General features: G+C 36.5%; 1 protein-coding gene across 2 annotated transcripts; it reads left to right on the top strand.

The window, feature by feature from the left end:
• Positions 1 to 401: 401 nt before the first annotated feature.
• FEM1C (fem-1 homolog C) lies at positions 402 to 25,434 on the top strand. Of its 2 annotated transcripts, none has more exons than XM_019727821.3 (3): positions 402 to 701; positions 1,552 to 2,233; positions 20,835 to 25,434. In XM_019727821.3, the coding sequence occupies exons 2-3, from the start codon at positions 1,690 to 1,692 to the stop codon at positions 22,142 to 22,144; spliced, it is 1,854 nt and encodes a 617-aa protein (XP_019583380.1). In that variant the 5' UTR covers positions 402 to 701; positions 1,552 to 1,689; the 3' UTR covers positions 22,145 to 25,434. The 2 variants fall into 2 exon arrangements, with proteins under 2 accessions (XP_019583380.1, XP_019583381.1); XM_019727822.3 differs by lacking the exon at positions 402 to 701 and adding an exon at positions 1,259 to 1,367.
• Positions 25,435 to 25,528: the final 94 nt, after the last annotated feature.

Raw genomic sequence — 25,528 nt, 5'->3', positions numbered from 1 at the left:
AGTCCAAGAATGTTTGTGTGTGTGAGGGAGTAACAGTGATTGCCACTCCTCTGGGGTTCTGGCAGTGGGACCCTACGGTTCCCACAACAAGCCTCCCGATACAAACGTCGGGAAAGCAGAAGAGGCAACGAGCCTCCGAGAATCCCGCAGCCTCTCCTTGGACCTCGGAGCGCCGCGGCACTGCATGGCCCCGCCCCTCGTGGCCCCGCCCCTCGTGGTTCCGCGTCACCCCCCCCACCGCGCGCCGCACGCAGGCGCGTCCTCCGCTGGGCTCGCGGGCCCGCCCCTCCCGCGCCAGCCCGCCCCGTCAGGCCGGCCGGCCCGCCCAGCCCCTAGGCGGTTGCTCGCGGTGGCCGCCGCCCTCCCCCGGTCCAATGGCGCGGCTGCCGCGTCAGTGATGTGAAGCAGTGCTCAGGCTTGTCCGGCCCCCGGCCCGCAGCCCATTACACCCTCCGCCGCGGCAGCCGCTGCAGCAGCTGCATCCCGCGCAGACTTGGGAGGGCGGGAGGCCCTCTGGCGTGGCGGGGCGGAGCGAGCGGCGCGGCCGGACTCATTCCTGTGGGGCGCGGGGCATGGAGGAGCTGAGCGACCGCAGGCGGAGCAGGGCGGCCCGGGCGGCGGCGAGGACAACGGTTTCAATTTGAAGGGGCGGCCCGAGCCCGAGCGGCCAGCGGCGGCTGGAAGGACTAGCCCACGGGCAGGTAGTAGCAGCGGAGGCCTGCCCGATCCGGGGCCGCGGCCTGAGGCGCCCGCGGGGAGGCCTGGGCGGGAAGGGGAAGGGGAAGGAGGGCGCCCCCGGCAGCTGAAGGTGGCAGCAGGCTGGAGGCCACAGGCTCGTCGGCCCGCCACGAGGGGGTCGTGTTCGTTGGAGAACCTTGGGGAGGGGCTGCCCATATCTGGAAAAGGTAGAGGTGAAGGTTAAGTGGGGTGTGTGTGGGGGGCTGTGGTTTGGGAACCCTGCGGATCCCCTGGAGGCGGGGGTATAAAAATGGGGCGGGTAAAGTTAGCTAAAAGGCAGCCGGATTTCCTGAGAGTCTCGAGTAGTTTTAAAGGAGAGAGAAGCTTTGGGTGAGGGTTTTGGCGTTAGCTGGCCGTGGTTTGTTGTGTCCGACCTTTTTGTTCCTCCTCGAAACCCATCCTGGCCACAACGAGGCCTTCCATCCTCGCGCCCTTGTCCGCTCTCCTCTGCAGATGTGAGACAGAAAGATTTCTGAATCCGCGTCTCGTGCCTGTTTCGCTTGTAGTCTCCCTGGGCGTGTGCAAAGCAAAACTAGAACAAAGCTGGTTAGGAGGCGAGAAAACCGGTTGCCTGTAGTGTTTAAATTAACCGTAGAAGAGAAGAGACCGCCTCCTACCAAAACATTTGGGTGTGTGGGTACCTTTTTGTATCTCCTTATTCACCTTTTTTGGGGGTGGGGGCGGAATAGTACCTAAAGTATGGCTTTTTCCTCCCTTCCCACGGGAATAGCAATTACGAAAAACCTGAATAGTGTTTTTGCCTTTACCTATGGAAAATTCATTTCAAAATTGCTACTTTTTTTTCCCCTCTAGTTTGGTGCTCTGGTTGTCAGATGTTGGAAGGCAATAGGACAGAACGTACTCTCCTGTAACTCTTGTCTGTGTCGATAGAGTTAAGCTGGAGCTTTGCTTTTAAGGATAAATAAAGCACAGCCTCTCAACTGGACATAAATGGATCTAAAGACAGCAGTATTTAACGCAGCTCGAGATGGCAAACTCCGGCTTCTCACCAAGTTGTTGGCAAGCAAATCTAAAGAGGAGATTTCCTCCTTGATCTCTGAAAAAACAAACGGTGCCACGCCACTCTTGATGGCGGCCAGGTATGGGCACCTTGACATGGTGGAATTCCTCCTGGAGCAGTGCAGTGCCTCCATAGAAGTTGGGGGCTCCGTCAATTTTGATGGCGAAACCATTGAGGGGGCACCCCCTTTGTGGGCTGCTTCTGCAGCAGGACATCTGAAGGTGGTTCAGTCTTTGTTAAATCACGGAGCATCTGTCAACAATACGACTTTAACCAATTCAACTCCTCTTCGAGCTGCCTGTTTTGATGGCCATTTGGAAATCGTGAAGTACCTTGTAGAACATAAAGCTGATTTGGAAGTGTCAAACCGACACGGGCATACCTGCTTGATGATTTCATGTTACAAAGGACACAAAGAGATTGCTCAGTATTTACTTGAAAAGGGGGCAGATGTTAATAGAAAAAGTGTTAAAGGTGAGTTCTTCTTTTTTTTTTTAATTACCACTTATTTTCAGGAAGTTTGATACATAATTGTAATTAGTGGTGTTGAGTACGCCAAAACCTGTTTTGATTAGGTATACCTTCCAGTATAACATTGTTGATTGTTTCTCTGATACTTGATAATACATTGAACAAGTGTGATAAAAAGACTTCCATCACTATGTTAAGCAGAATTTTCTGTCTCTTATTTGGAGTGACTTCCAATTGCTGGGAAATGGGTTCCCCAGAGTCACAGAGCATGTTAGTGGCAGTTCATCTGAGCCCTTGGACTTGTATTTAATCTTTTTGAGAATATACGGTAATGTAATATATTTTTCTTAGCTTTAATTTTTTTATTTCAGAACACTATTGGGATAGAAACTACTGTATTTAGTGAGTCATTTTTTAAAAATTTGTGTTAGATAGGTATTTTATTTGTTACTCTGTCAAGGAAGGTTAGGCCAAACTGACCTGGAAGGATTAATATCAATGGAAAAGGAGGAAAATCTGTTCCTTTACTCCCTAATTATTGTGTGGCCAGTAGAAAATCTTTTTATATAGAACATGTATTAAATATAGCAAGAAAGAAAACAGATTTTTTTTTAACTGCTAACAATACTGAGAGCAAAATAAGGACTAGGTTAAACAGTTGTGCATTTGTTGGCTAGCAACAGTGTAAACAACCTTTGTCCAGAAGATCTCAGGTTTACAATTGTGTATAATTTTCAACGGTTGTAATAAAGTAACAAATGATAGATCAGAATTTTTTAAAACTCTTAAAAACTGTTTTGACAGTGTAATATTTGATACTTGAAAACCTATTTTTGTTAAACATGTTTATACAGCAGCAAAATAATTCACTGTCTGAAAAAAAACTTAAAATTTAAAAGTAACATATATGGTAAAAAAAAATTCAAACAGTACAGATTGGTTTACAATGAAAAATAAGTCTTATCACCCCTGGTTTCTAGACCACTGACCCACTGGCAACCACTATTTACAGTTTTTTTTTGGTGTCCTAGAGATAGTCTGTGAAAATACAAGTATACTTGTCTGCATCAATCTCTCTTCCCCTTCCACTGTTAGCTGATACTTACTGTTTTTTGTTTTAAACCTTAATTTATCTTGGCTGTCATTCAACTCCAACACACATAGCTACGTTATTCTGTTTCATGGCTACACACTATTTTTGTATGAATGCATATTATTTATCTAGTCCCTATTAATGGACAGTTCAGTCACATCCAAAGTAAACAGTGATGCTGTGAATATTCTTGAATATGCTGCTGTCAATATTCTTGAACAAAAGTGTATCTGTGCACACTTGTGTGAGAATAACTTATAAATACCTATAAGTGGAATTGCTGAGTCAAAGTAAATGTGCATTTATTGTTGTGATAGTGTCTGATTGCCTTTCAGAGACGCTAAACCACACAATTATGGCGCACTATATAGTTGCTGGATATATTTACTAATGTTAGTATGATCCTTTTTAAAAAGTTTTGTTATAAAAATGAAACAGATTCATTGTGATTGAAAAATTTCTTTCCAGAGGAATATAAAAATTTCATAAAATCCAAACACTTAGAGATAATCCTTTCAAAAATATTTCTAAATTTTGCACATAGGTATATGTATGCAATTTTTTAAATATGCCCTTCTATATCTTATTTTTATCTTTAATGCTATTAATTATGGCTCTTTAATTTCAATAGCTGCATACTTTTCTACTAATGGAGTTTTGTATTGCTTCTGGCTTTTCATTATGACAAAATGTGTTTCTGTAAACATACTTATAAATGTTTTCAGTTGTTCCAGATTATCTTTGAGATAGGTTGTTTGGTCAAAGGACAGCATGACTTTTTAAAAAACAACCATCATTCTTTTAAATAATGCTTATTTTAAGAGAACAAATTACTGCTTAAGCATGGTAACCATGTCAATATTGGGAATACTTTGAAATCATAACTAGAAGAGAAAGGGTTAAAAGATATGGTTGCTTGTTTAGGCTTATTGCACTTTTTGTTTCTTTTTTTGGGCTTTTTATTTACCATACAGATTGTTGGTAAACTCATATGTTTAAGTAAAATTGGGGTATGTTTTGAATTCTTATGTCATTGGACAGATGAGTACTGGTACCATTTCCCTTTTGTTTTTCAAAGCTGCTTTAAATATTCCTGGAGATAACAATATATGAGAGAACTATACTATAAACAGCTCATTATTTTGTGAGCGTTCTTCCCTAATAAACTGTGAATGGTATTTAACTTGATTACCTTTGCTATTTAAGGAGAATATTCCTCTTTTGTCGTATAGTATACCTTGTATGAGAATGTGTATATGCTTCCTCTTTTGGTCAATGATCTGCTAATTCTAGAGTCATTTTTTCCCCCCAGTTTCACTATCTAATAATATTCATGTCTTTGAAAAAATATACATGACATGTGAAAACAATTTTATACCAAAAATTGTTTTGATAGCCTCAATTTTATAGACATACATATATACACATATACATATTTGTATTTTATATATACAGAGGGTATGAAAAAATGTATACACATTTTAAAAGGAAAAAACTATACTAAAATTGTAATACTCAATAAATACAGGTAACAAAAGATGCATACAGTTAAACGTTTGACTTTTGCAATTACAAGAGGTGCTCAAAGTGGTTACCGTCAGCATAATTTTAATTGTCTTTTTCTTTCTTAAAATATATATAGGTTTTTTGGGAACCCTCTATATATGTATATATTTGTGTACATATATGCACATATATGTATATATATATGTACTACACACAAAGTGATGTATAGTATATATCTATTATATATTCACTTCCCCTTTTTTGTTTTATATATAATTATAATTATTGTATATTACATATGTAGATATTTAGTATATATCACTTTGTGTGCAGTACTTTTACCTTTTCATGGTGCCTTTAAATTTTGACAGTGATTCTTAATGATTGTTGGGGCAGATTAAAGTACATTGCATCCTCCCCTACTCTCATACTGGCTTTGATAATCACTCTCATTGACTCTTCAGATTTTTTTTTTTAAATGATTTAAGGGGTAATAAAGCAGGAACCAATTGAAACTGAGGCAGGAACACTGGAGAAGCTTCAGACAGAGCATCAAAAAGGACTTTTTCCCCACATTTTTACTACCATCCAGAAAGTGGAAAAGACTAATGAAGACTAGGGATAAAATGGACTAATTTCTTCAGAAATTTTATATGTCAGCTTTTGGAAATGGTTCTGAAGAAAGAAAATGCCAATGGATTATGCTTGGTCTGCTTAAATATAAAATGTATATGAGGTCTACATTCCATTACTTTTTAACAAACAGTTGGCATTTGAATATATTATTTAACCTTTTTCTATTACTTTGTAACAAGCTGTTAGAATTTTGCACATGTTTTAATCTAAGGTGGAATTCATTCATTAGTTGAGAGAGCATTCACTGAGTCCCTAAGTCTGTTAGACTTAGGATATAAAAAGATGAGTAAGACAAGATATCCAGTCTTTGATTCCCTGCTCTTGAACTCATGGTTTGATCAGAGAGACAGATTCATAAGCAGATAGTTAAGCCACAGGATAGTATCTGCAACAAAAGTGCTTTCTTCTACTTGATATTTGAAAATATTTTATCCCCCAACCAGCTCATTACCTGAGGGGACAGTGGGTTCCTTCTTTTACCATGACATTCAAAAAGGGGAGAAAACCTTTGAGATATTTAGAAATACTTCTCCAGTTTAATAGAGTTGATTTTTGAGACAGGAGAGTTGGTTGCTATTTAAAACTATAGACCCCAAATCAGAAGTGATTAGACAAGCCAGTCTTAGAGCTGTCATTGATCTCAGCTCTTTATGGTCATAGCCATCTTTGGCTTTCTTTGGTTCTATTTTATTGTTATTTAAACTCTGAATAGGACTTTGCAGATTTATGGTAAAGTTACTTAAGCCCTTCACTTCCACTTTTTTTTTTGGTAAAATCCATAAAAAACAAATAGATGCTTTTTTTAATATTGCAAAAATAAGTAAAAAGGAGGCAATCAACCAGACTTGACATGGCTTATTTATATCCTGAGTTACAAGACTTCTGTTCAGTTAGTCTTCAGATGGTTCTCCAGGTTGGTTCTATAATTTAGTTATAATTTTGACGTGGTCTTGAGAGGAGGTGAGCGTAGCTTCTACCTACTCCGCCATATTTACCAGAACTCCAGTTCTGCTTTTATACCCAAATTCAACTGGGAACTGACCAGCTGAAAGTGATTGAGTACTACAGACCAATGGAATAGCTCTCGGAGTTGGGATTGGGAAGGCTGGCCCTAGAGGACACACTATCCTCATGCAGGGTCAATTATTAAGTAAGTTGGTAATAAGATAATTACTGCGCATTTTCTGTAGGCTAGGCATTGTGTTGGGCATTGTGGAGTCTAAGAAGATTACAGGACATCATATTTGTTAATTGCTAAAGGAATGGTATAAATCTATGCCGTAGGATTTTACAAGAAAGGCTTCATGGAAAAGTGGAACTGGGCCTTGAAAGGATTGTTGGAGTTAAGACCTGCAGTTAGGATTTGAAAACAGTTTTTAAGGCTTAGGAAATGGCATAAAGAAAGGCACATTGAGAAATATGCTTGGAGGATCCAGGAATTGGAAGGTAGGTATATTTGGACCAAAGGGCACCCAGGGCTAGATTATAAAGGACATTGATGTCTCGGTAAAGGAGTTTGATTTTATTCTTTATGCATTGGTGAACCAGTGAAAGAGAAATAAATGGCTTTTTGTTTGTTTGTTTGTTTGTTTTAAGAGAAACCCATCGACCTACATTCTAATTCTACCACATTTTGAGCTCCTTGAGGCTAGACAGCTGGTGTTTGTATCTATGCATTAGATAGAGTATCTGGCCCACAGTGGGTATTTGGTAAATGGGATTGTTGAATGAATTTCTTGGATTTAACAGAGGAAAGATTATAAACTCCTTGACAGCAAGGACTATTTCTGTAGTCCTTTCAGTATGGAAATACATACATGCAGACTTGACAGTAATTGTGAAAAATAAGTGGTACAGGTATGGAACTCTGTAGGGGTTCAGAAAAGGGAGAAATCCATGTAGGCTCATGATAAGTATAACTAGCTTTGTAAGAGTTTGAAAGAAAGCTAGTTCAGGCAGTTTATTTGCCTTTTTATTATGGAAAATTTCTAACTTATACATATCCAGAGAGAATACATTGAACCACTATGTACTTACTACCTTGCTTCAATTATTAAGCACATTTGCCAAAGTTTTAAAAAACAAAGTTTCTTTCATCTCCTTTTGTTTTCTGCAGTAGTTTAAAACAAACCCCAGGCAATACATTATTGCCTTCTCATAGTATAGGCATTTTAGGGTATAAATGTATTTCAGTTGAGAAAAAGGTAAAAAAAATTACACATATTACTGTAAATACAAAGGAATTTCAAATAAGAAAATCTACCCTATAAATTAAGAACTGTTGGTATTAAGATAATGGATAACTATAATGACTGTTGTCATATAGATATTTCAGTGTACTTCAGGACTGAGTATCAGAAGATGAATTTATATTTTCCTTCTTGACTTTGAGAATTCTTCTCAGCTGTTGGTTAACTCAACACACCTATTTAGAGGAGTAAAAGGGAGGGACTTAAATTTTTATTCTACTCTATAACATATCTCTTTATTTTCATGTAATAATGTTTAAATAACTTACTAGTTGAAGTCATTAATATTTTGACCCCAGATCATCAAATTGCTCCTGCAAGTTGTTCCATGTTCATTCTTTTTCCCCTTGTATTTTCTGACACACTTCCCTATATCCTTGGGGAGACTTGGTATCCTAGTTGGAGAAGCTCAGTTGTAGATGATGTGTCAATTGAGTTCAGTAGGGAAATGCTGTGTTCCTGTTTCCCTGGAGATTGGGTTTTGAAATATGAACCCTCACAGAATTGAACTGAAGTTGGTAAAAATGAATAGATCTTTACCACCACTGTTATTTGAAGAGTTGTAGGCAGAGATTAAGTTTTACTTAATGATCTGGGGGTACATGTGATTCTCTCACTGAGTTCACCTGTATCAGTTCCCTTTGGTCCAAGTATACCTACTTTCCTAGATTGATTAATTAAATTTGTTAGTTTAAAACAAAATTCAGGAAGCCCTTGGCATTCTAGAAATTGATGATGTTGAGACAGGAATGTATGTGATGGAAGATGGAGGTGGACGTTGTGTGGAGAGGCCCTAGTGAAGAAGTCACATGGATGCATATATCTAACTAAAACATCTTTCTCTTTTTTCTCTCCCTTTGGGAAGAGCTGCAGTTGGATAGAGTCTGAACTAGAGTGGCCAGAAAGGGAATTTTAATGAAGTCTGACTTGTAATGTTGTTTTCATCAACTTACATTGTGTAGTTTTCATCATATCACACTGCTATTAGTTCTTTTAAGTCTGATTCCTTAGCTCTTGGGTGCTCTTAGCCTTGAAAATTCTACTTAATGTCTAGACCCATTTCTAGGCAATTTTTATCCCTCAAGTCATAAGAATGTATCTTCTGGGTGCAGATATTTTTTGACATTTAACTTTGTCATGAGCTCAAGGATCTATGTTGTTAAATTTCCATATGCTCCTAGCTCAGTGCCTTATGCAAAGAATTAATGAAGGGAGGGCACATGGTAATCTTGGCACAGTTTGTCTTTGATTCTATTTTGATACCTTTTTTCCGAACTCCTGTCCTTGAGTATCTCTAGTGTTAGAATATACATGGGGGAAGGGAAACATTTTGAGCAGAGGAACCTTTTAGAGCTCCTTTGATGTCCTAAAGGGTTTCTCTCCACCCTGTCTCACCTTCTCCCTTAACACAAGCCAGTTAGTTATTCTGGGAATTAAATACTTGGAATCAGCATTGTTATGCAGTTGAACTGCACGCCCTTTCCTCATCTTTACAAGTGGATCTCTTATGGACTCAGCTTAGTCCCAGCCATAAAGTTGAAAAAGAATGGATGCCAGGCAGAGTAGGCTAAAGAGGAGATGAGAATTGTTTTTGTGCATTTTCAGACAAATCTGTTAACAATAAAAGACCCTTTAATAGCTGCTTCTATCAGTCAAAACTTACACTTTTATAAAAAACACGAGTACTTTGATTTTAAAACAGCTTTGAGACATAATTCACATATCATTCACTGATTTAAAGTGTACAAATCCGTGGTTTTTAGTATGTTCACAGAATTGTGCAACCATCACCACAATCACATTTTCATCCCCACCTCTACTCCTGAAAAAAACTCCATATCCATTAATTGTCACTCTCATTCCCCTTCCTCCCTCATCCCCAAATGGACTAGTTTTGGGCAACCACTAATCTTTCTTGTCTATAAATTTGCCTGTCCTGGACACTTCATGTAAATCAAATCATAATAATGTGGTCTTTTGTGATTCGCTTCTTTCACTTAGCATAATGTTTTCAAGAATCATTCATTTTGTAGCATGTCAGTACTTTATTGCTGAATAATCCATTGTATAGATATACCACATTTATTCATTCATAAGTTGATGGGCATTTGCGTTGTTTCTACTTTTTGTCTATTAGGAGTAATGCTGCTCTGAATATTTGTATAGAAGTTATTTTGTGGATGTATGTTTTCATTTCTTTCAGGTGTATACATAGGGGTGGAATTGCTGGGTAACGTGGTAACTCTCTGTTTAACCTTTTGAGGAACTGCCAAACTTTTCTAAAGCAGCTGCCTGCTATCAAAAGAGTACAGGTCTCTTTAAAATTACAACAACTAGGATTGGCACTTCAGCTAGGTTTTCTTAAGGAATACTACCATGCCTTAATTCATGAACACGCCCCATAATTTCCTTTGCTTACTAACCATCACAGAAGCATCCCAATTAATATGGTTACTTTTTGTTCTTCCAAATTTTCTTAGCACTATTTCTGTTAAGTTATATAGCTAAAAATTAATGTATTTGGATCATACTATTTTAACTTCCTGCAACAATACTTTAACTGAATTAAAAGTGTACCATTATCTTGATTTTTAAGAAGTGCCCATTTAGCAGACATGTCTTTTGAGAAATCATAAAAATTTTCCATTATAAATTCAATTTCAGAAATTTTGTTTCTCCAAATGAACTTGTTATTAATCAGGCATTGAGGATTATATAATACAATACTTACCTTTTTTCTTTAGCTAAAGGTAAATTCATTTAATTCTATTGTTCAATATTCTTAATTTTAATAATAAGATGCCTGGTAATATTTATTTTTGAACTTCGTGTTCTGTTTTCATTGTCTTGAGGATATAAAAATAAGACATGAAGTAGAGATACACAATTTTTGGAAGTAGTCATTATATTATGGAAACATTTTTAAGGTGTGTGTAAACCAGGAAAAATGCATGAGTTGAATTTTCAAAAGTGCTTGGTATGTATTATTATGCATCAAAAGTTTGTCAATGAAATTACCTAGCAAAAATTAAATATGATTTTGTCTTCAGCATGTAAGTTAGCATAGGCTAGTCACAGAATATAGTATGAGGTGTGATAAAAAATATGGTGAATGTTTACATAAAAAAATGTATTACAGTAAAAGACACATTGCCATTAATCCCCCTCAAAATACTCCCCCTCGCTTGAACACACTTACCCATCGTTCTTGCCACTTTCTGAAGCAGTTCTTGAAGTCCTCTTCGTGAGTATCTTTACTTGGCACTGTCATGGCTGCCTTGATGTCCTGAATCGATTCAAAACATTTTACCTTTCATGGTCATTTTGACTTTGGGGAAGAGCCAGAAGTTGCACGGTGCCAGATCTGGTGAATAAAGTGGATGAGGACGTGCCGTAATGGTTTTATTTGACAGAAATTGCTGTACCAGAAGCACTGTGTGACATGGAGCCTTTCCGTTGTCATCAAAAAATATGGTGAATGTTGCTGCTGAGTTCCATCCAATGGAAAGAGGGATTTTCAGTATGGGAAGTAGCACATCAAACTCGTAGTAACCATGTGTGTGACAAGTTTCCACTTGTTCGGTGCAGTCAGTTGGGTGTGAGCTACGGTTGAGAGAAGGTGTGTTTTGAATTGTGCCGTAAATCATCCTCCATCTTGACAATGCTCCGTGTCACACGTTGCTTCTGGTGCAGCAATTTCTGTCAAATAAAAACATTACGGTGTGTCCTTATCCACCTTATTCACTGGATCTTGCACCATGCGACATCTGGCTCTTCCCCAAAGTCAAAATGACCATGAAAGGTAAACATTTTGAATCGATTCAGGACATCGAGGCAGCCATGACAGTGCAACTAAAGTCACTCGCAAAAGAGGACTTCCAGAACTGCTTCAGAAAGTGGCAAGAATGATGGGATAAGTGTCTTCAAAACGAGGGGGAGGATTTTGAGGGGGATTAATGGTAATGTATTTTTTACTGTAATAAATTTTTATTTAAACATTTACTGTATTGTTTGATCACACCTTGTAACTTGATTTTTAAATTCAGGTTGTTATATTTTTTCACAAGTCCTTGCATTTAATACAGCATATCTAACACTCTTAAATGAAACAACTGGTAGAACAAAATTTACAGGCATCTTGTTTTATTGTGCTTTGCTTTATTGCTGTTTGCAGATACTGCAGTTTTTTACAAATTGAATGTTTGTGGCAACCCTGTATTGAGCAAGCCTGTTGGTGCTATTTTTCCAATAGCATTCGATCACTTTGTGTCTTTGTGTCACATTTTGGTAATTCTCTCAATATTTCAAACTTTTTCATTATTATATTTGTTCTGGTGATTTGTGACCAGTGGTCTTTGTTGTTACTGTTACAGTTGTTCCGGGGTACCATGAACAGTGACCATACGACCGTGAACTTAATAGATAAATGTTCTGTGTGATCTGACTACTCCACTGATTTGCCCCCCATCTCTCTTCCTCTACTTATACCTCCCTATTCCCTGACACAACAGTATTGAAATTAGGCCAATTGATAACCCTATAATGGCCTCTAGGTGTTCAAGTGACAGGAAGAGTCGCATATTAAATCAAAAGCTAGAAATGATTAAGCTTAGTGAGGAATGCATGTTGAAAGCCAAGATAAGCTGAAAGCTAGGCCTCTTTGTACCAGTTAGCCAAGCTGTGAATGCAAAGAAAAAGTTCTTGAAGGAAATTAAAAGTTCTACCTCAGTAAACACAAATGATAAGAAAGTGAAACAGCTTTATTGCTGATATGGAGAAAGTTTTAGTGGTCTGGATAGAAAATCAAACCAGCCATAACATTCCTTTAAGCCAAAGCCTAATCCAGACCAAGGCCTTAACACTGTTCAATTCTATGAAGGCTGAGCGAGGTAAGGAAGCTGCAGAAGAAAAGCTTGAAGCTAGCAGAGGTTGCTTCATGACGTTTAAAGAAAGAAGCCATCTCCATAACCTCAAACTGCAAGATGAGGCAGCAAGTGCAGCTTCTAAGCTGCAGCAAGTTATCCAGAAGATCTAGCTCAGATAATTAAAGAAGGTCGCAACATTAAACATCAGATTTTCAATGTAGATGAAACAGCCTTATACTGGAAGAAGATGCCATCTAGGACTTTCATAGCTAGAGAGAAGTCAGTGCCTGTTATTTTAAGAAGTTACCACAGACATCAACATTGAGGCAAGACCCTCGCCAGCAAAAAGATTACGACTCCTCAAAGGCCCAGATGGTGATTAGCATTTTTTAGCAAGAAAGTATTTTTTAATTAAGGTATGTGCATTGTTTTTATAGGCATAATGCTATTGTACATTTAATAGTGTAGTGTAGTATAAACATAACTTTAATATGTACTGGAGGTCAAAAAATTCATGTGACTTGTTTTATTGCCGTACTCATTTTATTTGCAGGTTCTGGAACTGAACCCCCAATATCTCCAAGGTATACCTGCATACAGTAAATATAACAGGCAGGTGGTTATTTTAAAAAGTACTTATATATATAGAAAGATTAATCCCAGAAACTGAAACATAAATAGACATGTCATAAAAGAAAATAAAGTTTGTGAACAGACATGGAAAAATATTCTGCATAACTAGGTATAAAGGTAATATAAATTAAAATGCAAAGATTAATTCCAGTGGTAGGAAGAATACTATAAAAATGGAACTTTTAAGAGATTTTATAATTCCTTTTGAAGTGAATTAAAGACGTGTGTTAAGCTATCACATTTGTGATTCTATTAAGGTATGCGTTAATATTTTTGTCATTTGTTTATTGAAGTATGATGTATGTACAATAATATCCATCCTTTTTAGTATGCAGTTCTGTACATTTTGACAGTCATACTGTAATTAAACTACCACTACAATAAAGATAGAACAGAAAGTTCCTTCATGTCCCTTTGTAGTCAGCCCCTCTCCTAGCACCTGTCTTCTGGCAATCACTAGTCTGTTATCTGTTCTGATAGTTTTTTAGTCACCAATTCTAATAGTGAAAATTTTAAAGCCATGCAGATGTCTATTAACAGGAAAGTGTTTATGTAAATTATGACTGCTTCCTTACTTGAACTTGCACCATAAAGACCTAAGAATGACTGTGTGGTAACGTGACAAAAGGACAAGATGGAGGTGAGAAGCAGGCAACATTGTATATGCACTGATTACAACTTTATCAAAACATACTATGTAAAAGAGACGTGGAGACATTACACTAATTATAGTTGCTTTCAAATTAGGCTTTTTTTTTTAATCCTCTGTTTTCTAAATTTTTAAGTAATGCTATAATTCGGAAACTTTTTATAGGGCTTCCAGGGCATGAAAGTAGAGTATTAACAAGATCCCCTCAATTAAGATTCTTCCTTCTAAGGTTTTACTTTTTAAAGTCACTTGTCCTCAAGCTAAGTTTGAACCATTTTTTTGTGATACCAAGTATTAAAAATGTAAGAATCTACCTCAGTTTTAACAGTGTGCTAACTGGGATATAAAGGAAATATAGGATGCACGAGTACTTTAGGAATAGACAATTGAGGGAAGAAAACCTATTTCTGAAGCAGTAACATTATACTATTGTAAGGTATTACATAATACTGTAATAGTAGATGTAATATGAGTACCTACCAGGATGAGTGATACCTTTATTCACCATTATTCTCAAAATGACAAATTAATAAGGCATAATGAAGGAGGCCTCTATGAGCAGCTTAAATTCTGATGAAACTTGAAAGACAAGTTAAAAAGGTAAAGAAGAGTATATTACAGGAAAATTAAGAGCAAAGGCTTGGAGATGGAAGTAAGCACACCTTTCTGGTGCTAGGAGAGATACTTAGGACGGAGTGATGTGAAACAAGCAGAATGTCTACCTTAGTATGGCAGGTATGGTTAATGTCGTTTGGATTAGACTAGGTGTTGGCAAACTATGACCCAGGTGTCAAATCCTGTCTACCCTCGGTTTTTGGACTGCCTGAGAGCTAAGAAATGGTTTTTATATTTTTTTAATAGCTGAAAAATCAAATGATGAATAATATTTCATGATGTGAAAATTAGAGGAAAGTCACGTTTCAGTGTTCATAAGTAAAGTTTTATTGGAAAACAGCCATGTCCATTAATTTGACATATAGTAGTCCCCCCTTATCCGCAGTTTCACTTTTCATGGTTTCGGTTAACCCAAGGCCAACCACGGTCTGAAAATATTAAATGGAAAATTATAGAATAAAAATTTCATAAAGTTTAAATTGCACACCGTTCTAAGTAGTGAGATGAAATCTCTTGCTGTCCTGCCTGGGACGCGAGTCGTTCCTTTGTCCAGCATATCCATGCGGTATACACTACCCCTCCGATAGTCACTTATCAGGCCTCTTGGTAATCAGATTGACTGTTGCAATATCACACTGCTTGTGTTTGAGTAACCCTTATTTTACTTAATAATGGCCCCCAAAGCGCAGGAGTGGTTTAAACTTTATCGTAGGTCTGTACGTATGTATAGGAAAGAACAGTATACGCATATGTAGGATTTGGTACTGTCTTTGATTTCAGGCATCCACTCAGGGTCTTAGAACATATCCCCTGTGTGGATAAGGGGGGACTACTGTATTGTCTATGGATACTTTTCTGCTATATGGCAGAGTTGAGTGGTAACAACAGAGACCTTATGGTCTGCAAAGCCTAAAACACTACCTAGCCTTTTACAGGAAAGTTTGCCAACTTCTGGGCTAGATTCACAGTGCAGCATTCACATTAGAAATGATAAGAAATGAAGCTGGAGAGGTAGGGTAGGGAAATAATTCTGTCTTTAAAATTCATTTCCCATAGTGTATCTTCTTATGTGTATTCCCACTAACCAAGATTAAGCTTTACTTCACGTACCATGCCTTCTACAACTATAGATTTCTTCCTCATTGCCCTCCCACCCGCATATAGCTGGTGCTTTGAGAATCAATGCTGTGGAAATTTGAAAGCCATCTTAAAGATTTTCAGCTATTTCCTTAGAGGAAGCCTGAAAGCTTTGGAGTTGGAAAATAGTATGATTGGTGGAAGTTGTATTATAAGGTTTGGCTTATATTGGGTATAACATTTATGGGAGTCTAGTATGACTAGCATTTAAAATATGACCAGTACTCAGAAATGAGCAATACTCTGAAATGGTGATTGGGAAACATGGGTTTATGTTTTACTACTAATATCTCTGTCTTCTATTTTTACAGTAAGTTTATCTTCTCTACTTTGCATAGTTATTAATATAAGATTATAAAGCTAGTAAAACTTAGGAAAATAAATGCTGTGCTAGCAGCATACTGGTATCTTTCTTTGTCATTAATTTCTGCTTTATATTATTTGCTTCTATAGTCTCTGGTTTTAGTTTTTAGTTTTTCTCCTATAACTTCTTGAGATGGAAATTTAGCTATGTTTTTAAAAACCTTTCTTCTTTTCTAATGTACATTTAAGCACAGTTGTAGCCATACCCCATGAGATTTGTTATTTAGTGTTTTCATTATCATGCAGTTAAAAATATTTTCTGTTTTCTATTGGTATTTCTTCTTTGGCCCATGGGTTATTTAGAAGTATATTTTAAAATTTGAAATATATGGAGATTTTTCTGGTTATTTCTTTGGTTGTTTTTAATATCTAGCATTGTGAACTTAAAACATACTCAGTGATTTCTGCCCTTTGACATTTGTGTGAGACTCACTTTAGGGCCCAGAATATGGTCAATATCTGTATACACTCCATGTATCTTTGGGAAAAAACGGTATTTTACGTATTGAGTCGAGTGTTCATTTATATATGTCAGTTAAATCAAGTTTATTAATTGTGTTCAAATCTTCTATATCCTTATTGATTTGGGTCTTCCATACTGAGAAAGGTGTGTTCAAATGTACTGTTATTGTGGATTTGTCTGATTTTTCCTTGTAGTTCTGTTGATTTTTGCTTTATGTAATTCAAATCTATATTTTTACATGAAAACAAATTTAGAATTATATCTTTATGTTGTTTTGAATTTTATATCATTATAAAATATTTTGCCTTATCTCTAATGCAGTTTACTTTAAAGTCTACTTAGTCTGATATTTTAATGTCGGACACCTTTCTTATGGTTAGTTTTTACATAAGGCGTATGTTTTTTTCCCATCTTTTCACTTCATCCTTTTTCTTTCCTTATATTTAAGGTGTGTCTCTTGTAAGTACCATGTAGTTGAATTTTCTGTGTTTGTATTTTGTCTGACTGTTTCTGTCTTTTAATGGGAACATTTAGTTTGCTTGCATTTAATGTAATCACTGATATATTTGGATTTTAGTCTTCTATTTACTTTTTGGTTTTTATTTGTCCTATTTTGTATTCTTTGCCTCTCCTTTTTTGTTTTTGGGTTATTTTTCATTATTTCAGTTTTTCTCTATATTAGAAAATATGTAGTGATTATATACATACTCTATTTTGGTGGTTACCCTAGATAGTACTACTTTGACTTATCAAATGCTAACATAAATTTCTATATTTATCTCTTTCCAAGCAATGTAGAAATCTTAGAATACTTTAACTCCAATTACCCTACTTTTATGCTATTGCTGTCAAGCATTTTACTTTTATATGTGTTTCAAGCCCTACAAGACATTATTATTTTTAAAGTCAATATTTATTTAGAACTCCCACAAATTACCCTTTATGTTGATATTTATGCCCACATCTCCAGGCTTCCATGTAGCTCATCTTTTTGCCTAAAGAACACCCTATAGTATTTAATTTAGGTCTGCTCTGCTGGTAATAAACATCTTAGTTTTTTCTCTTGTTTTTCTTTCTCACCTGAAATGGTCCTTTCTTTCACATGTACTTTTGATGTGGGTATACAATTTTAAGTTGGTAGTTGTTTTCCTTTATTGCTTTTAAGATATTCTATTGTTTCCTGGCTTCTGTTTTTCCTGATGAAAACTTTTCTAAAAGAGTCTGCTACTCTTTTGCAGGTCATTTCCACCTATTCTCTGAAAGATTCTTCTCTGTCTTTAGTTTTCAGCAGTTTTGTTGTAGTGTGTGTCAAAGTGATTTTTTAAAAAAATAATTTATCCTTGGTATTTTGTAAAACATTAAATTTATAGTTTAATCTTTGATCAACTTCAGAAAATTCTCAGACTTTATCTTTTTAAGTATTGCTTTAGGTCAGTTTTCTTCCCCTAGAATTCTAGTTTTAAGTGTGTGACGACTTCTGACAACATTCCTTCTGTCTCTTACAGTCTCCTGCTTTTCCATCCTTTCACCTCCATGCTTCTTTCTGTGTATTTTCATCTAATTTTCTAGTTTACTAGTTCTCTATTTAGCTATGTGTAGTCTGCTTTTAAAGCTACCCACTGAGTTTTTCAGTTCTAGAATGTCCATTTGGTTCTTTTTTGTAATTTCCAGTTTTCTGTCTAATTCTCGAAATTGTTTTTTAATCTGTCTGAATATGCTAAGCATAGTCATTAATTTAAAGTCTGTGTCTGGTAACTGAATTATTTGGATCTTCTGGTGGGATTTTTCTGGCAGCTCTTATTTCTGTTAGTTTTTGTGTTGTGATTCTTGTTTTCTGTCCACTATTTTTAATTGGATACCAAACATTACATATGAAGAATATAAAAAATAATTTGAGCCCTGCCTGGTATGACAGTATCTTCCTCTAAGTAGTATTTGTGTTTGCTTCTGGCTTTTGATTATGTGTACAAGCAATCCTGGATTGCTTTCATATTGAGATAATTTTAAATATAGACCTTCAGAGCTATAACTCAAAGTTTAGGGAGATTTCAAAGTTCCCTTCTTAGTGAACTCTGTAGACTCCAGTTGACCCCTCTAGCCCTGTGAGGTTGTCAGAAGCTCTGCTGAGATTTTCATCTGCCTCTTCCAGAATTGGTAGAGACCGTTGGGGGAAGCTTCCCCAAATGCTGGACTATATTTCTCTAGTTTTCTTACTTCTCGTGGATGTTAATCCCCTTGTTAGTGCTTACAGGATGCCAAACAGATTTTTAAATGTACATTTTTCAGCTTTTCTAGTTCTTAGTGTGGGAGGGTGATCATATTACGTCTGCCATTATTAGATGTGAAAGTCTTCCTTATTCTTTTTTTAAACCACCATTGTTTTTCAAAATATGGTGTATTCAAAATATATATTCTGTATTTTTCCAATATAGTAATTCAGTTAATTACAAAAGAACTGGCTTTTGCTCCATTTTTATCCTTGATTTTGTTACTGTGACTAGATAAGAATGCCATCTAAGCCTTCTCTTTATATTTCTCTTATATTGTCTATTTTTCAGAGAAAAATGAGAATATTAGGGATTCTTAATTCAAAAAAGATTTTTCAATATACTTAGTAGTAGTCCTGTTTAATTGAAATTATTTTGAGCAAATGAACATCAGTATTCTGAAGTTCTGGACTCTCTTAGAGCTTGGATACCATACACATTGCTAAAACATTCTTTCTATCAGATACCATTCCATTGTAAACCATGAAATCCTGGGTCAGAATAAATATCCAGATAATTATTTAGTCCTTTTAGATGCCAGAGAAGACTAAACAGGGTAAACTTGTGGATAGATTGAAGTCCTAATATATTATAATCTTTACATTTTTGGAATTTTAGTTATAGATTTGTTATGTGAAGTGTTCGGGTTTAAACTACTTTCTAGTGCACATGCTGCGTCAGGGGTCCCCAAGGTCACCCCCTTGTTTGGAGGTGACTCAGCATGTAATTGTCCTCATGGCTACGATTTATTACAGTGATGTGATAATGACGTGCAGCTGGGTCATACAGGGAAGGGCACAGGAGGGATCTAGAGGAATCTATGTGCAGGCTTTCTTATGCTGTCCTTCTCATGAGGTCACATAGAGCACTGTCTTCCCCTAGCAACATAATGCGCGTGTGCAGTGTTTCTGCCCAGGGAAACCCATTAGAGACTCAGTGCCCAAGATTTTTATTGGGTGCTGGTCACGTAAGCACCCTTTCCCGAGCACATATCTAAAATTCTAAAATCCCAGAAGGAAATCAGGTGTTCAGTATAAACTGCATTGTTTGTACAAACAGTGAGCTACCCTTATCATTTAGGAAAAATTCTATATCTTGGAACTGTTTACCTCCCAAGTTCCTGGATGCTGGCTAAGGGCTGTCTCAGCCAGCTACGTGAACTGTGCTGCACACATGCCTAAAATGACTCACTGTGGAAATTTTCTGTCAACAATGTATGTGAATATCAAAAGTCTGCATGATAATTTTTGTTTCGGTAATTAGTAAATGTTTATCATTAAACTTTGGTACCTAAAATACTTGGGTGGTTATAATGTCTTAATATGTTCCACAGGTTTTTACTAGTGTACCAGTGCCTGTTGTCAGTTTTAATCCATGTGTGGGAAGAACAGGACAGTGTTAGAACATTTAGTACATCTAAAAAGGTTGTTTAAAAAGTTAAATTACAATGGGAAATAATCAATTATGAAAACAGACTTCATATGTCTCCTTTTAAATTTCATATGGAACCACCCACATATTTTTCAAATTTCAGTAGACTTGTTTTTGTTATGGGAGCTTTTTGAAGAAAGTAATTTGTTACCAAGATTTTGGACTAAAACAGTTGGAAGCTTACTTGGCAATCAGAAATATTGGAAAAAATAATTTCTGACTACTGTTAGAATCAAATTGGAGAATCTTAGATATTGTAGACCAGATTTCTCGTTTCTAAATGTAGAAGCTGACCCAGAAAGTTAAGTGACTGTCAGCAAAACTGTGAATAGCTGGTTAATTTCATTTCATCAGTTTTTAGTTATAGAATATGCACTTGAAGACGTTATTAAAAATACCAAGAGGCCATGGATTACTTTGGAATTTCATCTGGTGACTTTGGATATCTTTTCGTGCCTAATTTGGCTATTTCATTTATTCAACAAATTTAACAAGTAATTCTTTAACCCCTGCTATGTGTCAGACACTAGTTTTAGGTGCTGGGGAGGGTTTTGTTTTTTTTTTGTGATCAAATTAAAGTATGTCTCATTAAGGGTGGCTTGAAGCTACCTGCTTTTCTTTAGGTTCTAAAGTATGTACATGTGTTACATTGTATCCTGGTCCCTCAAAATATGTTCTCCTTTTTCCTCTCCTTAAGGTAATACTGCATTGCATGATTGCGCAGAATCTGGAAGTTTGGACATCATGAAGATGCTTCTTATGTATTGTGCCAAGATGGAAAAGGATGGTTATGGAATGACTCCCCTTCTCTCAGCAAGTGTGACCGGTCACACAAATATTGTGGATTTTCTGACTCACCATGCACAGACCAGCAAGACTGAGCGGATCAATGCTTTAGAGCTTTTGGGAGCTACATTTGTAGACAAAAAAAGAGATCTACTTGGGGCTTTGAAATACTGGAAAAAGGCAATGAACATGAGATACAGTGATAGGACTAATATAATTAGCAAACCAGTGCCTCAGACACTGATAATGGCTTACGATTACGCCAAGGAGGTAAACAGTTCAGAAGAGCTGGAAGGCCTTATCGCTGATCCTGATGAGATGAGAATGCAGGCTCTATTAATTAGAGAACGCATTCTTGGTCCTTCTCATCCTGATACCTCTTATTATATTAGATATAGAGGTGCTGTCTATGCAGACTCTGGAAATTTCAAACGATGCATCAACCTATGGAAGTATGCTTTGGATATGCAGCAGAACAATTTGGACCCTTTAAGCCCAATGACCGCCAGCAGCTTATTATCTTTTGCAGAACTGTTCTCTTTTATGCTACAGGATAGGGCTAAAGGCCTGCTGGGCACCACCGTTACATTTGATGATCTTATGGGCATACTGTGCAAAAGTGTCCTTGAAATAGAGCGAGCTATCAAACAAACTCAATGTCCGGCTGACCCATTACAGTTAAATAAGGCTCTTTCCATCATTTTGCACTTAATTTGCTTGTTAGAAAAAGTTCCTTGTACTCTAGAACAAGACCATTTCAAAAAGCAGACTATATACAGGTTTCTTAAGCTGCATCCAAGGGGAAAGAATAACTTCAGCCCTCTGCACCTGGCTGTGGACAAGAACACTACGTGTGTCGGCCGGTACCCTGTTTGCAAGTTTCCATCTCTGCAAGTGACTGCGGTTCTGATTGAATGTGGTGCTGACGTGAACGTCAGGGATTCCGATGACAACAGCCCTCTGCACGTCGCTGCTCTGAACAACCACCCCGATCTCATGAAGCTTCTCATTAAATCAGGTGCACATTTTGATGCCACAAACTTGCACAAACAAACTGCTAGTGACTTGTTGGACGAGAAGGAAATCGCTAAAAATTTGATCCAGCCCATAAATCATACCACACTGCAGTGTCTTGCTGCTCGTGTCATAGTGAATCATAGAATATATTATAAAGGGCATATCCCAGAAAAGCTAGAGACCTTTGTTTCACTTCATAGATGATAATTTGACTGTACTTTAGCACTGATAAAGCACGAATTGTTAACAGTTGTTTCATAAATGAGCACTGTTGTGATGACACCAGCATTCATTTAGCTTGATATCATCGTGCTCTCATTGGCTAAAGCATTATAAGCATCAAATTTACAGGATTGGTTTCCCAGTATTTAATATAAATATACCATATAATATATTGTTTGTGAATTATTGAGAAATGTAATGTCATATTCAGATTTCTAAAATTGTCTGCCAAAGGCTTATCCATTCTAGTTTCGTTTGCTGTTTGGTGTTTGGGAGAGTTAACCATTTTTCAGTGGTGTGTATACTTTTCTGGTTTGTGAATTTTATACAGTTGAAGGTCTTTTTTTCCTGCTTCCTTCTCTTTTCCAAGCTTCTCCCCTGTTTCTACTGTTTTTCTGAACCATTTCTACTTATTTTTTTTTTCCCTTATGGACCTAGGGTGTACAAACTTTATGGACTTGTTACCATTTGCAGTTACCATAAGTGCTTTATCTTCTCTATGCACAGGCTTAAACTTGACTGTTGTATGTTAGCATATTTTCTATGCAGCAGTTGGTCAACTTCAACTCAAAACACTGTTAAGTTTGTTACAAGGTTCATTTTATGAAAAGTACTCTTGTCGCATGACAATTTTTAGAGCGACTGGTTAGCTACCTGAGCTCAAGCTTTTTTGTTTGTTTCTTTCCTTCACTTCTGAGATTTCTTTCTCTCGTCCACTGAAATTATTGTGTGCTAAATTTGGGAAACAAATCTATTCTAACTCATTAACCCAGTTGAAATTTAGGTCTGTCATCTTAATATATCACGCAGTAAAAGGAAGAATCTACAAAATGACCCACCTTTCATGCTGTGCCAGCATTGTCCTGCTTGTGCTGATGACGTCATTAGGTGTAGAGAATTCGCTTAAATTTAACCTAAAGTTTATCACACAGCTTAATGAGTCACATTGAAATATTCCATAATTGAACTGCAAATCACTTTTAGTTACAAAAAAGAGCTAAAGCATGTCAGTGGCATGATGCTTGCCAAGCCCGATCTCGGCCTCTAGGATAATTAAGGTATTTTAGTATGCAGTTTGCTGCCATAGTATCCGAGGTCAGTAACGGTGTTCTTTCTTTCTTCACGCTTAAGTATACCTTTAAAGATAACTTGCATGAATTACTTTGGTCTCAATTATTTGTCACCATAGTTGAACACAAGAGGTTGCAGTGCTTCCTGTTCTCTTACTGAAAGTTAGCTTTTTTTTCCTTTGATTTTTTTTTTTTTTTTAATAGTTTTGCTAATGCCACAGAAAGGGCTCTTTTAACTGAAGAAAAGATAAGTGAAAAGTACTAAAAAAAGATTCAGGTAATTATCATTCAGCACTTTACTGTTACTCAGAATAAAATTTATGATGGCATATTTGCCCTGCAAATGTCTTAACGAAATTGTTCTGAATAAAAACTCCATATTGGTTTGAGAAAAATTCAGTTTACCTGTGAGTTTAATGAGCTGGATCACTCGGATTTTTGTGTTCACATTTTATTCTGAGGGTTGATGTAATGGTATTTAAGGAGTCATCATTGCAAACAGCCACATTAGGTTTATTTCATCATTATTCAGTAAAAAACTTGTATTGAAGAGTAGTAACTAAAACAGCGTTAGACTTACTTTCTGGTTAAATAATTGAGGTTTAATTTTTAAGAAAGATATCCTTATTTTACTAGGTTATAAATTTAATTTCACCATTGAAAAAGGTCTGGATATAAAAATGGTTGTTCTCCAACCTTTTGATGAAGAGATTTTAATACCTTATTTACCATGGGCAAATTTGATGACATATTTGAACTGCCATATAATAGAAATTGTGATTTGGACAAATATTCTAGAAATATCATACATCAGTATTTTGGAATCATTGACTAACTTTGTGATATAAGAGTTATATAGCATGAGCTGCTTTTCTTTTTTTTAAAAAGGAAAGCTTTTCAAGTAGAGTAAATCTATATTAGTTGATCTCAATTTTGGGGTAAAAGAGCAATTTTAAGGGATTTAATATTTTCCCCTCCTTTTTTGGAAGGGGTGGGAAGGCTCACAGGCTTCTATAGTAAGGCACATCTCACAGTGTTTCACAGGTAAACTTGAATTGTGCGACTGTAGTATAAAATAAGGATTTCTTTACATAATGTTTTTCCACCACTAAATATAGATAACTTAGAACTGTCCTTCAGTCTTGATAACTGAAATGCCTTATTTCCCTTAGGATACAATTCTCCTATTTGCCATCTCCCCAAATGCCATTAGGAGCGCTTGAAAAATCAGTTAGTTTAATAGCTAAAAATTGTCCATGATTTTATTTTGGAGGAGGTTGGTTAACAAACATGACCTCCGACACCACTTAGGCCTCTGTCAGAAAGTATTCTCAAAATTGTGAGACTGAATTAAAAATAAACAAAAAAACCTGTTATTTTTTTAACCACAGATGAGTAATTTAATAATGAGCTACATGTACTCATTTGAATCAAACTAAACTAGACACTGTAGCATGGTGATGTTGGCCGGAGTTAATGTGTAAGTTTTGAGTACATTTCTATAAAAATGCCCTTTTAAGGCCTGCTGAATTTTAGATGTTCCACTATTGATCGTTTCTATAAAAGAAGTGATCATTTTACTGAGATAAGATACCAATCTATAATGATAAATGGAGTATAGATTTTAAAAAGTCATTTTCTTATTCATACATCTGACAGGCATATAAGCCCAAGTCAGCAAAAGATAATTTGGTGCCCAGTATGATTTTGAAGTTAAGTAACTGCTCACTGGTAAAGTAACTACCTTAATGTATAATATTTTAGAGACGCCCATCTACTGTGACTTGGGAAAATTGTTAGGTTATATTTGAAAAGGTGGCTCTTTAATAGCATATTGCCCAACAGAAACCTTAGGTTGAATTTTACAGGTATACTAATCCTTATAATTAATTTTCTCAGAATTGTGGGAGCTGGATGAGGTAATAACCATATTCTTGTGCACTGTAACAGCAACATTATTGCTTGGAACTTGAACCATTTTAGAGTTAGATACTAAGGAAACTAAAATTAGTTGGTCATCTTTTTTTGCCCTTACATATCACTAAACAACTAGTTTCTCTCCCTTTTGTCAGTTCCCATTATGTATTTTTCAAAAGAAGTACTGTATTCAGGTGCCAGCCAATAAATTGTCACACAGTGGAAAATGATATGCCACAACATTCATTGTAAGGTTTAATAAAGTTAAATTTGCACCAAGTACAAGTGTATTCTTATGAACTTAATACTTGATTGATGTTATAATGCTTTTGATAGTGGGCTCCTGCTTCAAAAAACACCTACTAATTTATGGTCAGTT

The sequence above is a fragment of the Rhinolophus sinicus genome, chromosome 3 (assembly GCF_057876585.1).
Source record: "Rhinolophus sinicus isolate RSI-liver-muscle chromosome 3, RSI-T2T, whole genome shotgun sequence".
NCBI lineage: Eukaryota > Metazoa > Chordata > Mammalia > Chiroptera > Rhinolophidae > Rhinolophus > Rhinolophus sinicus.
Note: the sequence above shows the minus strand (reverse complement) of the source record. Positions and strands in the feature narration are given on the sequence as shown.